The sequence below is a fragment of the Bombus terrestris genome, chromosome 1 (assembly GCF_910591885.1).
Source record: "Bombus terrestris chromosome 1, iyBomTerr1.2, whole genome shotgun sequence".
Lineage (NCBI taxonomy): Eukaryota > Metazoa > Arthropoda > Insecta > Hymenoptera > Apidae > Bombus > Bombus terrestris.
In genome coordinates this window covers 14,628,934-14,646,175 of record NC_063269.1, presented here as the reverse complement: position 1 = coordinate 14,646,175, position 17,242 = coordinate 14,628,934, and the positions used below count along the sequence as shown (strand labels likewise).

At 35.9% G+C, this 17,242-nt stretch overlaps 1 protein-coding gene and 1 long non-coding RNA gene across 2 annotated transcripts; both read right to left on the bottom strand.

The window, feature by feature from the left end:
- Positions 1 to 91: 91 nt before the first annotated feature.
- Positions 92 to 10,114, bottom strand: LOC100642394 (probable serine/threonine-protein kinase DDB_G0282963). The gene is made up of 3 exons (XM_003393451.4): positions 7,469 to 10,114; positions 5,995 to 6,099; positions 92 to 5,898 (listed from the first exon to the last, which is right to left on the bottom strand). Exons 1-3 carry the CDS (start codon positions 8,478 to 8,480, stop codon positions 1,664 to 1,666), a joined length of 5,352 nt encoding a protein of 1,783 aa, XP_003393499.3. The 5' UTR covers positions 8,481 to 10,114; the 3' UTR covers positions 92 to 1,663.
- Positions 10,115 to 15,530: 5,416 nt separating this feature from the next.
- LOC125385671 lies at positions 15,531 to 17,241 on the bottom strand. The gene is made up of 2 exons (XR_007225194.1): positions 17,113 to 17,241; positions 15,531 to 17,024 (listed from the first exon to the last, which is right to left on the bottom strand). It is a non-coding gene; the product is annotated as an uncharacterized LOC125385671 (long non-coding RNA).
- Position 17,242: the final 1 nt, after the last annotated feature.

Genomic DNA, 17,242 nt, shown 5'->3' with positions numbered 1-17,242 from the left:
AATGACTTAACTATTTTTTCTTAACAATAGTGCTAGGGTGCCTTCTTTTATCTCAGTTTTCGATACTTTCAAAATGATAAAACCTTTGACCTGTGGTTAAAGCTTTATTTACATACATTTTTTCACGGTGATATATCATGGAATAATTAAGTAGTAAGTAAGAATAATTAAGTAAACTATATTACATGTAAAACCTGTTTCTAAGCTTGGCCATTTACCATAAAAGTTTGGTATCTAACTTTGGGTTAAAATTGATTACATTCGAATTCGAATGTTATCTTATTTTCTATTCTATCATGATTACTTAATCTCTATTAGGTCGCTATGACGTTGACTGCGTTATGCAGTCATCATACGTGTATTTTGATATACGCATACTAACATTTGTTGTCGACAAAAGGTTTATCATATGTATTATGAAATAAGATGCATTTCTTTGTTTCTGTTACCGTTTGCCATTTAAAAAATCAATGCATTACGCTCACGGAAAGGGTATCACAAAAGGTGCGGCATGCCTGCTATGTTTCAGAATAATATAATAATATAAAGTAATATTTTACGCGGAACGTGTTCATATGATTATTACTTACTTTTGGTCATTTTTTTGAACACTATTATTTTTTATTATGGCAGAAACAATACGAAGTACAGAAACCTCTACTAGTAAAGTGTAATCTATGATTTCAAAGTTATTTTCGTTGTATCACTTTTGACAGTGATAAATTCTCTCGTGGATTTAGTTTTTTCTTTCGCAAATATAAAACGGATCAAAATACTAGGTCGAAAGAAACGGAGTCACGAATACGATACGAACGTAATTTATGAAAACCGATGTTTAACAATAGAAAGTCAAATGCATTCGATCACTTATGAATTTCATCATCGTTTTTACTGTTATGTTTTTATTTTTATCAGTCTAAAATACCGATATGTATTTAAAAGAAATAATGATGAAACAACGTAGCATGTTAAATATCAAGTTAGCTCAAGTGTACTAGCTGTGGCGTTTCTACTTGCATGTTTCGCACCTTTTCTTTTTTATTGTAAAATTTCTAATTAATTTATCAATTCCACCGCAAAAATTGAATTCAATTTGTTGAAAATAATTAGCGTCAGCTATACTTACATGTAGTATACATCATAGACGCCGTAAACGTCCTTTCCTTTGGTTTATGTTTATCGATATCCCTGTAAATATTTCGCCGTGACTAGAATCGATTACAACGTACGTACAATTTTGCCTCGTGAGAAGCGATAAAACATAATTTATCTTTCGGAATTACAGAGGCCCTGAGTTGATCTTTTTGTTTCTTGTTCCTGCTATAGGTCGCATTAGATTCGATTTCGATTCAGTTGCAAATGTGGCGAGAAAGGGCAGTTCGTCTTCACTTGCGTACCTTATCGTCCTACGTGAATATTTTTGATAATAGATGCATAATAAGTCGATCAAAAATTATTCAAGGGAGATGAACACCTATGTTTTGGTATTGAAACGCGTATTTCAAACACGAATTTGAAAATTCGTTCATCATTTTGGGAAAATCTTGCGAAAATATTCACAAAGATGTGGCTGTGTATTAAATATAACGATTGGTTTATGTCCTACTGCTGCGTGTGCGTGTAGGATATTCAGACACGTGCAGACTTTTCACAGTAGATAGATTTAAACATTCATGGCATAGTATATTGAATTTTGCGCATGTGTTGGTAGAGCCTGGGCACCATTTGAATTATGCGCAACATAAGAATTTGTTGTAAGTAGAATTCCAGATTGCGTAACGTCGTGGGATGGTGCGCTGGCTGCTCCTTCGGGAACTCCGCGTTCCATTGTTGCGTAGTTGCCAATTATCTGCTGTTGGTGTAATTTTGAAGGCGAACAAGGGATTTGTAAGGAAGATGACGAAGAACAAGACGACGAAGAGGAGGATGAAGAGGAAGAGAAGGAACAAGATGAAGAGGAGGAGGAGGAGGAAGAGGAGGACGAAGCAGAAGAAGACGAGGCCGATGCCGGGGACGACGAAGACGATGACGACGACAACAACGAGGAGGACAAGGCGCAGGAAGTAGAGGATGAGAAAACGGTAACTGTGGACGGTGTTGAAGTTACAACATTGTTAGAAATGGACTGAATGGTTCCTGCGCGACATACGGCGTCGAAGTTGGCACTGCTGCAATTTAGAGTATCGGAAATGTGATTCGGAAGAGTAAAATTCGAGGTCTGTAGAGGTGTTACGGGTGTAACAGTTGGTAGAGAAGAGGATGACGAGCACGAAGATGGTTGTGACAATGAAGGAGAGAACGAGGTAGAATTAGAAGGTATCGAGATAGAAGCGGATGAGGACAAAATTGTTTGAGCCGATTGAAGATCGGACGAAGGTGTGAGAACTGTATGTCCCAAATGCAATTGGTAGAATCGATAAGATCCTTCGGTGGTTGCTATTCCGCTACCATTGAACGCAGCGCATCTCGATGGCGCTATTACAGTATAAGAGGACGAGGAGGAAGATGCTGCGGATGAGGCGGATATAGTGGATGGTAAACAATAAAAAGTAGGTTGATGATTGTGTCGATGATAGGGATGATGCTGATGTTGTGCGTGATGATGAATTTGTAATGAATGATTCGCGGTATGAGGAACCGAGGAAAAAGTGACACCGGAAATTCGAAAGTCATCTGGTTGCTGATGATGATGCAAATGAAGGTGCAAGGTTTGTTGGGTAGGCTGTAACGCGATTGGATTAGTGGATGAGATTGATGTGAACCGAGAATCAAAAAGAGGAGAGGAACCAGGAGGTATAGGATGACTGACCGAACCGGAGGAAAGTGGCGAAGCTTGATCAAGGTTTTGAGTAAGATTCGATATCGGCGATACTGAACGATTTCCTAAATGGAAATATCTAAATTGTTGTGGCGCTGGCGGTGGTTGCGGTTGTGGTTGCGTTTGTATTTGCGTTTGCAATCGATGATCGTTCTTATTAGTTCGAGGATACGGATACCTCTCGATGTGATTCGCGTAACTAGGAGAAGGATGCGATGGCAAGATTCGTTGGATATTCTGGTAAGTTGGATCGGATAATCCGTTGTACGGAACGAAATACATGGTACGGTAACACTTGCCATTAGCAGGAAGTCCGGCATATACGGTGGTAGGCACTATGTTACATCGATAATTGGTAGGAGTCGTTGCAATAGGTTCCCTCCGTCGAGTCTTTATGGAAGGACCGCCGCTCGTACAACTTCTACCAATACCAACGGGAACGGTGTTGTTTATATCAGTCTGTTCGGCTCCGATTGCGATACCTCGCGTACTGTGCATATTCGCAACATTTAATTGTTCTTGAAAATACTGTTGATCGTTGCTCCTTGGATCTTGATAAAAACGAAAGGTACTATCGTTTGCCGGTAATCGAGAATGTTGTCGCGTGAACAGGTCGTCCGCGTAGGGCTCACGTTCTAACGAATTTTGGCCAGTTACGTTGGTATTCTCTACAATAGTCTGATAGATATCGTCAATTTGCTTCTGCATCGTATTTATTCTATTAATCGTGTTCGCGTCTTGTTCGTCAGCAATCAAAGTACTAACGAACGAGTTTGGTGTAGAAACGTCGATCATTTCATCATACAACGCAATCCGACTATCAACTTTAACGCAATTGTTTTCGTAATACGTCGGTAACGAGGGATGAAAATTCGTTTTGAGAACATTTGTGTTATCATTTTCCAGAATTGTCCTTTGATGAAACGAAACATTTTCATCCATGTTATCTTGCTGTTGTCGTTTAATACCGGTTACAGATGGTCTACGATTAAATCCGTAATCGTTTAATTCGTCATCGTCGTTGTCAATATTACTAGTGTCTTTATTTCCACCGTCATTATTGCCGTTACCGCTGTTGTTGTTGCTGTTATTATTGTTGTTATTGTAACAGCGACTAACTATACGTTCTATCTCACTACTGTTACCGCCACCACCTCCACCACCACCACTACCACCACCACCACCACCGCTGCTACCACTATTACCACCAGCACTACCATCACTACCACCAACACCACCACCACGTTCATGATTGACATTCTCATTGGATGGAAAACAAAGTTGGTGTCGATTATCATTACCCTCGTTCTTTCCATCGACGATTCTATCAAGTTTATCCTCAACGTTGTAACTATTGTTAGTATTAGTGACATTCATTACCGGCTGATATTGATTTTCGACTTCGTTGTAACGTCGCTTTATTCTTTCGGTTCTGAATTTGTCTTGTTCTACAAATGCTAGCAATTCATCGGTTGTATTATCTCCTATATCGGGTCTGTTGTTGACACTCGTCGGTGTACCTTTGGTAACATCCGGTGGACCTACGTAATTTCGACCATCTTCGCACAGCGCCGCTTCGATATCTTCTAAACTGTAAGGCGAAAACGCGTTGTAGCCTACAGTCGAAGCACGATTTTCGTTCACCATTATTCTAGAATTATACCGATAATAATCTTCTTGAGTATCCGTATTATTAACAGTTACACAGGACAATGGCGCCAGACTAGCTAGGAATTGTCGACGGCCATCGGAATTATTCGTTTTTAAGGAGTTTTTCGATTGTTGACCGTCTTTGACGTTATTGTTTTTTCCGTTGCTTCCAAGACCAAGATCTGGCAAGTTAGAATGAATGCTTTTTTTGTGTACAAACAAATCGGTCAATTTCTTATACGTCGACTGAGTATGTATACCATCGGCAGTTGCAGTATTGGTAGTGGAAGGATTTTGCTTATAATAATTGGAGCCTGTAACCATTGTGGTCATAGTTGTGGTCGCCATTGCCGTGGTTATCACCGATGACAAGCTCGACGACGTAAGTATCGTCGTTGCCATTGCCGTAGTTGTTATCGTAACGGCAGTGTTGGTGGTAATGGTCGTCGTGAGTGCTGCATCGGAGAATGCGGTGAATTTTGTAGCGACGTGTAGCGTTGTTGGTAACTCTGCTGCCATCGACGACATGTCGGCATCGTGTCTCGATGACGGATCATGTATTGGTAATTCGGTATCGGTTTCCGTACTTGTGAACAAATCTGTAACACCCTTGGTTGAATTTTCGCAAACATCGTCTTCCTCTTGGTCCACGCAAGTAAGTTGACGTATTCGTTCCTCAAGCGACAAGTTTTTCGAAGGAAGAACTTTCTTTCGAGAACTCGTGCGATATTTATCGAGAAGACTTCTTCGAAGAGTATTCCTCTCGATCGTTCTCTTAATTGGATTCATTGAGTCGTTATTAAGAGAACCGGTCTGATTTTCGCCAATTTTTGATCTCTTTGCGACATCGAGAAAACGTAAGTTCTCCGTGGTAACGAGAAATGTCGGGCTATCCTGTGGCTCGTCAAGAGTATGCGCCGAAGAAATCAATTTACCAAGAGGAGCCGGAGGCGGCGAAACGAATCTCGGGTTAGGAAATAACTGTCTAACCGCAGAATTTGGTTTAAGGCTGTTGCCCGTTAAAGAAGAACTACCCAGTTTAAATATAAGGGAGAGCTCTTTTATATCCGATGGTGTTTGGTTTACAGCAAGTCGATTTTCATTGTCCTGTTCTTCCGTATCGCTTATTTTGTTAGGCAAATTTGGCTGTGTATCATGATCATCGTTAGCATTGCGACAACAAATTTCTTCGTTACGTACGATACATTCGATCGAATCGTTCTCATCGGTTGTAGTATGATTATTCGTCGTCCGATTAACTGCTATTTCTGTGTCATGGGAAGCAACATTCTTTTCAGAAACGTTCTTTTGGCTGGTTTTCTTTCCATGTTGCAAGTCGATATCTTCTTCCTCGCTAATTTCGCGTACAATACGTCTTTCGGTGACAGTTGTCATAGTTATGGTTTCCACGAGATACCGATGGCGAGATTCTAGAAAGGAAAAATGCTCTCGTGAATGTTTGCCATCAGAAAACGTTAATCATAATGCATATTTGCATTGAAAAATTAAGAAACGTATAAATATACCACTAGTAGTTGCTTTTGGTAGATTCTCGTCCGTTTTCTGTACATGCCCGTTATTACTATCCATTACCTCGTGGTTGCATCGGGATTCTCCTTCAACCTCTGCATCTGTAAAAATACGATACGCCATCTTATTGGTTACTTCGATATTCAATGACCGTCGGAACGTAGCCAAGTGTACAATTGACACGAATATCAACAAGTACGTGACAGATTTTATAGTAGGTCGACGAGCAGTTTTAGTTAAGAATGTACACATTCTTTTTCCCCCGCATAGCACGAAAATGCCGGAGTCACGGTACACTGTACTTCCGGCGGTTGCTGACAACCCGTACAATCAACGTTCACGAACATGGATAAGTGCGCAATTATTATTTACGTATTCTTTCCGTAAATGATTTTCTCCTCTTTTCTTTCTTTTTTTCCTCCTCTTTTCCTCTTTTCATTGGAAAGAACTTTGCTATTATATGTATGGAATTTGTTCGATACGGTTTTGTCATTCAATAAAAAAATAAGAAACGTTAAGAACAAAATCTGCATTACACGAAACTGTGAAATTTCACATAGTGGGTCTATCGCAGAAATAAAATAATCTATATAGGAAAAAGTAAAGAAAGTTATTCCTTACTCGAATTAGGAGGTATGTATTATTCATTACAATACATTTTACATTATGGAGAGATATGGTGTGAGAACGCGTGTGAATATTGTACAAGAATATAATACCTAGCTGCTTTATGTTGGTTTATATTAATACTTCCTCTTGATTCAAGTTTGGTTGGGTATTATTGGGAAGTAAGAAAGGAAAGTTCGGTTTTTAATATATATACATGTATATTATATACGTATATTATATAGATATATATACACACATATATTCATAAAGAGTATGGCAAAAAAACAAGGAATGTCACAAAATAGCTTTGTTAAGAAAATTAAACTTTAATATTCAAATCTATTAAAAAAGAAGAATATTCATTAAGGTTAACCATATTACTCAGAAAATGAAGTTTATACCTTATTAAGACATCATAAAAAGGAATGACTAATGAAATATTAAGTATTTTACAGGAATTGCAATTTTGTTTTTTTTTTTTTGAGCATTTAATAATGAAATAAATTAAGAAATTTCTATTTCTACTATCACTAAAAATAAAAGAAAACGCCTATTTCACAAATACTCACTTCTTTCTCACGTTTTTGTTGTGTATGACGCAACATGTCATAAAACGGAGAGGGAAATTTTGTGTTTTGTTTCAGTACATGTAGACATTCCCTGCTATTAACCAAACTATCAAATCTTTAACGCTATCTTATGAAGACATTTTGATCGTTATAATCATTGCGACTTGATACTTTTACAGACTCAGTTTTCACAAAAAAAAAAAAGAGAAAATATGTTATAAAATGGAAAATCACGAGAAATGGACGTTTCTCGTTGTTTTCCCTTTACCTCTCACATTGGAATGGAACTCACCTGCCGTTCGTTGACAGTGAAGATAATTTAATGATGATCGTAAGCAACATTCTGCTACGTTAGACAGTTCTCCATTAGAATAAACATCTTTGTAACCTTCGGGTGGACTTAATGTTTCTTGTTGATGATCTTGACTTGCAAGTAACGGTGGCGATGATCTTTCTATCAATGGTTGCGATGGTGCTGGCGGTGGTGGTGGTGGTGGAGGTGGTGGTGGCGGCGGCGGTGGTAGTGGCGGCGGAGGAGGTGGTGACGGTGAAGACAACGTAGACGATGCGATCGTCAATGGCGGCGAAACAAATTCAGTCAAAATTCGTCTGTAATTCTCGACATTCTTTGCTCCATTGACTTTTTCACGACTTTTGCTTTTGTCTCGTAGATCTGCTGAGTTTCTTACTTCTCTCACTACTTCTTCCCCTACATTCGATCTTCTCTCTTCCGTTTCCGCTATGGTCTTTGGCACTTGGATTCCTTTTTGTACTACATGCTCCTTTCTTCTTATTATGTCACCCTTAATTGCCTCCTCTACCATTAATTCCTCCTCTTCCTCTTCCTCTCCTTCTTCGATTTCTTCTTCATCTCCTTCTATTTCATATTCTTCATCATCTTCATCTTCTACATGTAACTCGACACATTCGAATCCTTCGCGAGTACAATTTTCTTCTCTGAACGTGTTTTCGTGTATCATTTCTCCATCTCTCTCTATATCATGGTATCGATTGTTATCCGAAACACCGAAATGGAGATTCAACTCGGCTCGACATTCTTTACAGTTTCCCAAACGCATCAATTCATGTTCTTGGCAACAACAATCACAGTCTTCTTCATAATCGGCACAACATTCTTCTTTTATCAATATTATATAATCAGCTGCAAAAAACTCGTTCAATTTTTCGTTGATTACAACCCGATTTTTCTGCGATCTTGTTTTAGATTGACCAGGTTTTTTTAACAAGGACTTGAGAATTTTCGCAGGCTGCTCTGCCGGAAGTTTGCTTCCGTGCTCCTTCATTATTGGGGCTTCTTTCTTCCCCCTCTGTGCTCACTATATATCTCTTTTCAATGTCTATGCCCGCGCAGTATTCCTTTCTCTATCTGTCGTCCACAGGTGTGCGTTACAACGTTATATTTCCATTTTTTCCATCAATAATTACCATGTTGCGCGTCCTGGACGCAACAGTATTACTTTTGTCTTCTCAAATTAAATTCCAATTGCAGTTTCAGCTCCAGACTCCTGATGTATTTCGATATAATACTATGCATAATCGATTGCCCGATACAATTGATAACCCGATCCTCTAAATTAATTAAGTATCATCGAGCAGCCACGCCATACTTTTCTAGAGACGACTATTGTTCCATTTCTGTAAATTTGTTAATTCGACAACGCGTTAAGCGATAAATAAAACCAGTCGGTCAATCGCACATAATCGACTCGTCACGGTTTGTAATTGTGATACAGGCGAATATTGATTGAATTTTATATAACATTGTAAACGGAAAGGAAATAAAAAGAAGAATGAGAAGTGAAAATTACTCGTAAAATTGAAATCGACGCACTCTATCCGTTTAAACCGTTGTTTTCCTGGTGTTTTGTCCCATCAATCGAAAATTATTCGACGTACTACGAATTATGTAATAGAAAAAGCTGAATCGGTAGCAATGAAAAAGTGAACGAACAAATGAACAAACATGCGAACGAGCGCGTGTGATTAGAATCATTCGATATCTTCTTTATTCCATAGCAGCGACAAGCAGCAAAAACCTTTCTGCGTGCAGCTCAGAGTTTTCATGCCTTGGTATTTCACTCGTTCGTGGGAACGATTAGTTCAAGCATTATCACCGGTCATTATTATGTTATATATATATATATTTATATTACATATATATAAGTATTATTATTTCATTATTATATGTTACACTAAGACACCGGTATTGATACTCGTCGACGATGACGATGGTCGTGTTAATCGTACTGTCGTCGTCACTGTCGATGTTTTCGTCACGAACCTCGTTAGTGTTGCGTCGTTGCTTTCGTCATTGGCACCGTTTTCTTTTTCGAACGTTCAGTATTTCATTCGTTGTGCGCAAGCGAATGCTCGTTTCAGGTAACACTCGACCGTTTATCGATCTTGGACGGCGAACGTGGGCGCACTTCTAAACGATACAACGCACCACCGCCATAGTTCTCGTTGTAACTCGTACTTTCACCGTATATACGCGCACATACTTGCATATTTGTACATACGTACTATTTAATATTCAACAATGCAACACAACCGAGGTATTACAGTCGAACAAATGAATTTCACGGCTGATTAACGATCATTTCACTTCGTTTACCTATTGATGAAGTATTAAAGTGAAATTATATTACTGTATAAAATTGGTGAAACGTTTATACAATCAAGGTTATCTATCGAAGACTCGGTAAAGCTCTTGATATTCACGACGCGGCAACGACAACTCGGCGCAGCGCAACAATTCGAATCGTATACACCATAGCTACTCGTTCGAAACGAACGCCGATGCTAGCTGTCATCGGACCGTTTCGACCTCGAGAGGACACCACCTCACAACCGTTGCCTAGAGTAGATCATTAACGCGCACGATAACCGCGCATTGCGTCATAATATGTTTGAATTTGTTCCGCGCAATAGCAAACAGTAAATGAAGAATCGGTTGCGATAGAAAATGAGGATTTAGTGTTATATTATTATTATTATTAGGTATTAACAACTCTTCGCTTCCCATCTTTTTCTTAACGCGCGAGATAACATTAGGTACACGTAATATGAAACAAAGCGATCCTAACCCAAACCTACATTAATTATAACTTTGCAATGGTCTGGGTACGATGTTTTAATTTTTTCGTTCCATTAATTTTATGTCTTTAACTTACGATTTTCATTTATTTATTTATATTTATTCATTCATTTATTTCATTATCCATTTTACTACTTCTCTACTTATTTTATTTTGTTATTTACTTATTTTTTATTTATTTTTGCCGAGTATCTTTACATTATTTCTGCGAATTTTATAGTCATTCGTGTGGACTTGTATATTTTATGGCAAAATATTTCTAAGATACTTTATAATACTATTAAGTGATGATCTTTTATTGCCATGTAGTTAAAAATGCTAAAAAAACTAGCGCGTGAACTTGCAACAAGGAGATTCACAGAGATCCCGCAGTCGAATGCCTTGACCGCTTCATTCTTTATTTTCTGTAACAATCGTTTACTGTGCCATAATAAAAATAGTATAATATTTACAGAACAATATAATAAACTAAAAGCAATCAAAAGTTTAACACGAAGTACAGTTCTAACAATTAGACTAACGGCTCTAACTCGAAACGCGGGTAATTTTAACGATGTCAATATACTGTACACTGTACAATTATTCTCATTAATATTCGGATACTCTTTGCAATAGAATAACTTTTTTCAAATTGGACCAAACGACGAACTTTTTTCAGAAGTTGGAAGAATTAGTTTACTAGGATTGATACCTTTTCACCGACATAAAGCTACAAAACGTCGATACGCCTAATATTTAATTTTAATATTTTAATATTTTAAATTTTCATTACAGAGTCAGATAAGAATATGTAAGAAGTGACCTTCACTATTTTTTCATAATTCTGATCAATTGCATCTTTAAAAAGCTTTTTTCATACATTATCTAGTAAACTAACTCTTCTAACATCTAAAAAAAAAAAAGAAAAAAAAACACGTCGCATGGTCGAATTTAAAAAAAAGTTGTTCTGTTTTATGGAGTGTCGGAATATTAATGAGACTGACTGTAAATTTTTTATATTTATTACACTTATTGTTACGCTGGATAGTTAATCTCTAATTGTTTCTGTGGTGTGTGTTTTGTATCGTCTTACTCATGCTTATAGTATAAAGTATCTTAAATACTACCTTATGATATAATGAATTATAATACAGTATAATACAATATAATATAATGTGATATGGTATAATGTAGAGAAGAATAATAATAATTAAAATAGAGTATAATATAATAATTAAAATATCACAAATACAATCTGTTTCTATTGTTCAGGTTACGTCCAACTGTTACATTTCCAACTCCTAAACTGGCGTTGAAGAGTTACTTATGCCATCGACAACGTACAGAATAGACGTGATATATGACATTCAATGCTTTTACGAGTTCAACGTTTTGAGAGTCATCTTATTTGCCCATACCATTTTCGTATCGCATGCGATGTTATCGATTCGGTATAGTAGTGGCGCCACAGACGGCATATAGAATAGACGTAATCACCGACAACGTATAGAATAGATGAGTATACAGCATAGATCTTACATCTTATAGACTTCGTGCCCCATTTTCTGAAATATTGATCGTATAAAAAATTAATGTTTCTTACGCCCCCTAGGATTTACAGCGGTATGTGTAGAAATTATATTCAATTCAACTAATAAAATTAGTAAAGTTACGGACAAGTGTCCTAAAGTCATCACGAGTAAAAATCTGTTGTATTTTTACCATATCTGATAGATTACACATGGTTACACACTTTAATAATGGAAAATGGAAAAAAAGATAAATTAATAGCCGTCACAAAAAAGGATGAAGACGACTCTTCACCCTCAAACCTACGACCTATAAGTCCTTTACTCAACTTTTAGTCTCCTTTCGCACAAAAGATCACGTAATTCTAGAAAATCAATTCGGCTTCCGATACAAACATTCCACACTCTACGCAATGGAACTCTACCATACATGGAAATTAAAAATAAATGCGAGTAAATGCGAAACCATACTGTTTAGACCCAAATTAAGTGAACTCGACTCAGTAGAAAGAGAACATCATAAAAAATTTAAATTAAGAGGAAAAACAAATGAAGGGGAACTTATACACCACAAAAATTGTGTAAAATACTTAAGCGTAAATATAGATGACAAATTAATCTTCAAACAGCACATCGAAATTCAACTTGCCAAAGCAAGCAAAGCGTTCTGGAAAGCAAAAAGATTATTCTACTCCAAACATTTGAACAGCAAATGTTTTTTTACAGTGGTAAAAAAACTCTGTTACCAAATACTAATTTGACCGATCATAACCTATGGTTGTCCACTCTGGTATAACATATCAGCGTCGTTAATGAAAAAAATCCGAGTATTTGAAAGAAAATGCATCAGGGCTTGTCTGAGTACATATAGATCCAAACATAGTGACTTCAAAAAATACGTTAAAAACAAAAAATCTACGATTTAGTCACCAAGTTGCGACCAAGTTTTCGGGACAGAAAAAAGAAGAAAAGACAATATCATATAAAAGTATCGCTTTTGAGCAGCTTAAATTAAATTACAAACTGTAATGTTAAAAATGTAAACCCAACACAAAATATGGCATGGCTACATCGTACCGTCGCGTAACGGTACTTTTGCCAAAACCACTTTCAAACAGAAATTCATTGTTTATTGTGAATACACATATGTAATTTATATTTTTCTTGGGCAATAAACGTTATATATACATATATATACATGGTTACACGTTAAACTAGAAACGATATATGTAATACGCATGTATTACATTGCGTTTTAGGATATTTAACAATTTGATGACAGCAGTTAAATTTTCATATGACATAAGTTCAATTATACATCAACTAAAAATGAATTTATCAACTTATATTTTCTGCTACAACGTAACAACGAAAATTTTATCAATTTCTGAGATCACAATCTTGCTAAAACGATCTTTATTTATCCATATAATCATAATAGTTGTGTATGTAATATAAACCATAAAGCATCAATAATTTTATGAAGATTTGATGAAAAGAAAAAGTTCAAATATGCGGTGTGGTACACGTAATTAGAACTACTTAGATTACTGCATAAATAACGACTTTAATGAAAAATGTTTCTCATAAAAATTGAATGGTTTCAAGGAGAACTTAATTTGACGTGATTAGTTTTTGGTAATTAGTTAAAAATTAGTCTTCATCACCAATTTCGATGATTTCTAAATATGTCATCAAGGACAATTTTTCAAAACAACAATTTTTTCCTTTAGATGTGTGTAAACGCCGCTCGGTCCTAGATATTTCTAACATATTCGTAAAAAAAACTGTCCTTATTAGACATTGAATCCCGCTCATATATGTGTAGCTATGTGATGATGTGTGACACAGTCGCAAATATAGCCGACACGTTCACTACTTTGTCTGCCACTTGGTGATCTGTTTATACCCATCAGCCATCGATCTGCTTATTTTTATACCATAGTTTGCGAATCTAAATAAATAGCTACGAAAACCTTATTCACAACTGCATACGCGAGGCTGTAAGAATATTATACTTTAGTATAAATCTAGCCGTAGCATAAAAGATTTGATACTTTGCTTGTCTGCACCTCCGAATTTGTCAATTATTCTCTATCTATATTAAAGTTGTAAAACAATTAATAAATGTAACCATAATGAAATTGTATGAATTCTAAATTTATGTAATAATTACGACGGACTGGTACACTTTTTAATTCAACAGAAAATAATTCACAACACATAAGAGTTGCCGACACGTAAGGATTGAAAAATCTAACCCAATTTTAAATTCAACATATTGATGATATTCACTTTTAAATGAATTATAACGGACATTTCTTGCAACCTCACATATATAATTGTGCAGGGGACCTTTAAATTTGTCCAACCGTCGTTAGTATGCAGAAGATAAGTTGCCGGCGACCGGTAACCAAACTAACATTATGCGCTATTACAACACACAACTATAGGTAGAACTCACTATAGCGGTACCGACAATTTTTTCACGAATATCTCGAAAACCACTCATTCTATGTATATGAAAAAGTTGCCCAAAATATGGACTTCTATACATATCCAAAACTCATCGAAATTAGAAGGTAGGCAAAATAAAAATAATAAAAGCATATTTCATTTCTAATGACCTTCTGAACTATTTTGTGAAAAAATTACCACTTACAATTTCCCCGATTGTAGGTGTTTTGGGAACTAATTCGATTGAGCTAATGAGAGGTAGAGGGAGGGAGGGAGGAAGGGAGGGAGGGAGAGAGAGAGAGAGAGAGAGAATGTGCGGAAGAGAAAGGATCCCTCGAATCGGTCCGAACTACCGAGCTATCCGAAAACTGGTCAAAATATCATGCATTTTGTACATACATGTATATGCCGAGCATTTCTATACATTGTATATTCCATTCTTCGCTACATTGCATTTTGATTATCAACATGTAACTTTATCACCAGTTTGGCTTCCTCAACTATATATTTTATATATAGTAGCTCCATGCGGCAGTCTGCTATAACTATAAACTTGGCCTCCGTACTAGACAACGCTACTACCGACTGGTTCTTCGAGTATCGACTTATGGGCGCCCACAAAATTTTATTACATATTCGGACGTACCTTTCCCCGTCTCCGGATCCCCTCTATAATTTGCAGCACAGGAAACCATAAATATATAAGTAATATATACTTTTTTCTTTGTACGCGACGAACACCTAAACGTTCTTTTAGCATTCGTTATGTCTCCATTCAGTGATTTCTCCGTACGTCTACTATTGAAATCTATGGCATAATTCACATCATATCGTATTTTGTTGGCCAAATATAGAAAACTCCCTATTGCTTCCAGAAAATTGAAAAATCCTATCTTATTTTCAGGTATAATGATTCATTCACCTGCATCGGCGTAGTCGCTAGTTTCACATTTTGCATTCCGTAAGTTTCAATACCTTCTCCGCGTAGTTCTTTTGTAAATCTTATTTCTTTTTCCTGTTTTCTAGATCTCCATATTCAGAAAGCTGGTTGGTTTTTTAATATTAATTTCAAACTCGTGAGTCAATTTTTTCCATAATATTTTGATTTCTCTTAAATTTTCTTTCACTACAATTCTGTTATCTATATAAATAGTCAGGATTAAAGTATGTCACGAAGTGTTTAAAACGGCAAACGAAAACATTAAAATTTATAAGTTTATTTGCAGGATAGTAAGGAACAAGGAGGTAATAATTACACACTTGATCGAATGTTGAATGACAATTGAAACTTTTTATTGATTTCCATGGTGCTTTTATACATATGGTTTATCAGGCAACTGGTATGCCTGGGAATTAATCGATTGGAGTGGGGTAGTTACTATGCTAGTCATGAATATGGGAATCTTACAACTGAATTTAGAATCATGTGGTCTGAACTGATTTGTAAATCACGGTTGCTGCACTTAATAAGAAGGTTATATTCCTTTGCCAAAGGTGACGAGCGTATCTCTGGGAATATTTCCTCGGGGTTACTAGTACTTATATCTATTATTCTGTTGTACCAGTACGAATTGATTGTTAAATTTTTTTACTATTTTTGGGAGAATATGTAGGCAATGATTACAGATCTATAAAAGGTGACTAGAATGATTCTGATCCTCTGATATATGGTCCTTACAAATATGTTTTTAGTTTAGAAATTACATATTTATCTATAGAATTATATGCTTCATTAATAATCTTTAGGGTAGAAATTTCAATAACATCACGGATGTGTTTATTGATTTCTCCTAGGTATGAGTCAATTTCGGGAACGGACAATTTATGGTTGTTTAGTATTAAATAGGGGAAATTTCATAAAAGATGTTCTCGATATAGTTACAAGCCACATTTACTAAAATCCTAATGAACTGATTTATTAAGAAGGAAAAGTCCTATAAGAATCTTTGATTGAAATGAAAAATAACAATATTTTTCTCTCATTATCACTAAATCTATAACGGAGTTAGATTTTTCGTAAGAAGGTTGAAATCAATTATACAGTTGGATTCTATATTGAATTTATCTATTCAAAATTCATCTATATAGGGTCTTTTCCACGATTGTTATTAATATTGTTGCCCCGGTGTACGTTTAGCATTATGGTCTCCCGCAAATAAATAAAAAGTATTAACGCTACTATGTTCAAATTATGTTTGCGAAATCATGTCTACGCGATAGTAGCTGTCAAAGTGTTAAAATCTGATAAATTTAATTTTGAAAATAAAATATCCAGCTGTTCATTGAATTCTGTTTTAAAGATGCATATATAGATATAATAAAGAAATTATTATCTTTCTGTGCTTTAATTTTAATTATTATAAATTTGATACGACTGTTATATGGGATTACTGGTACAATATGTATATTGGAAGTTGAATTTATGGATCAGTATACTCGCTTCACCACTGAACTTTGCGCCAGACCTATACTCTCTTATGAACTTATAATTCTGAAAATACATTTTTTGACAATTTTTCAAGATTGGTGTCTCCGATGAAAGAATCAGATCACAAGAACTGCTTCTTGAGTGAAACCATTACTTGTAAATCATATCTTTTGTTATTTGATATCGACAATTTTACATTTATCTGTATTATTTTAATATTACTTAATCGTAATGAATTACTTATAGTTCTGTAATAGTAATGTGCCATTATGAGAGTAGAGAACCCTGAGATGAATCATCTTCGAATATTTCCTTGATATAAGATTTAGCAATTAACCTAACACATAGCAGACCTGTTTTAGACATTAGGGTAAAATAGAACGTTTAAACTTACATACATACTTTATATATACATGTTTACATACGTATATGTGTTTATAAGAAGTGTTCCAAGCAGGGCACTTGCGAGAAGCTCTTGCATGAAGTCATACCGATGGTCCTCTGGTGGACGAGTAGGAAGTAAAGTACAAAATGAAACACCGATCAATGAATGGC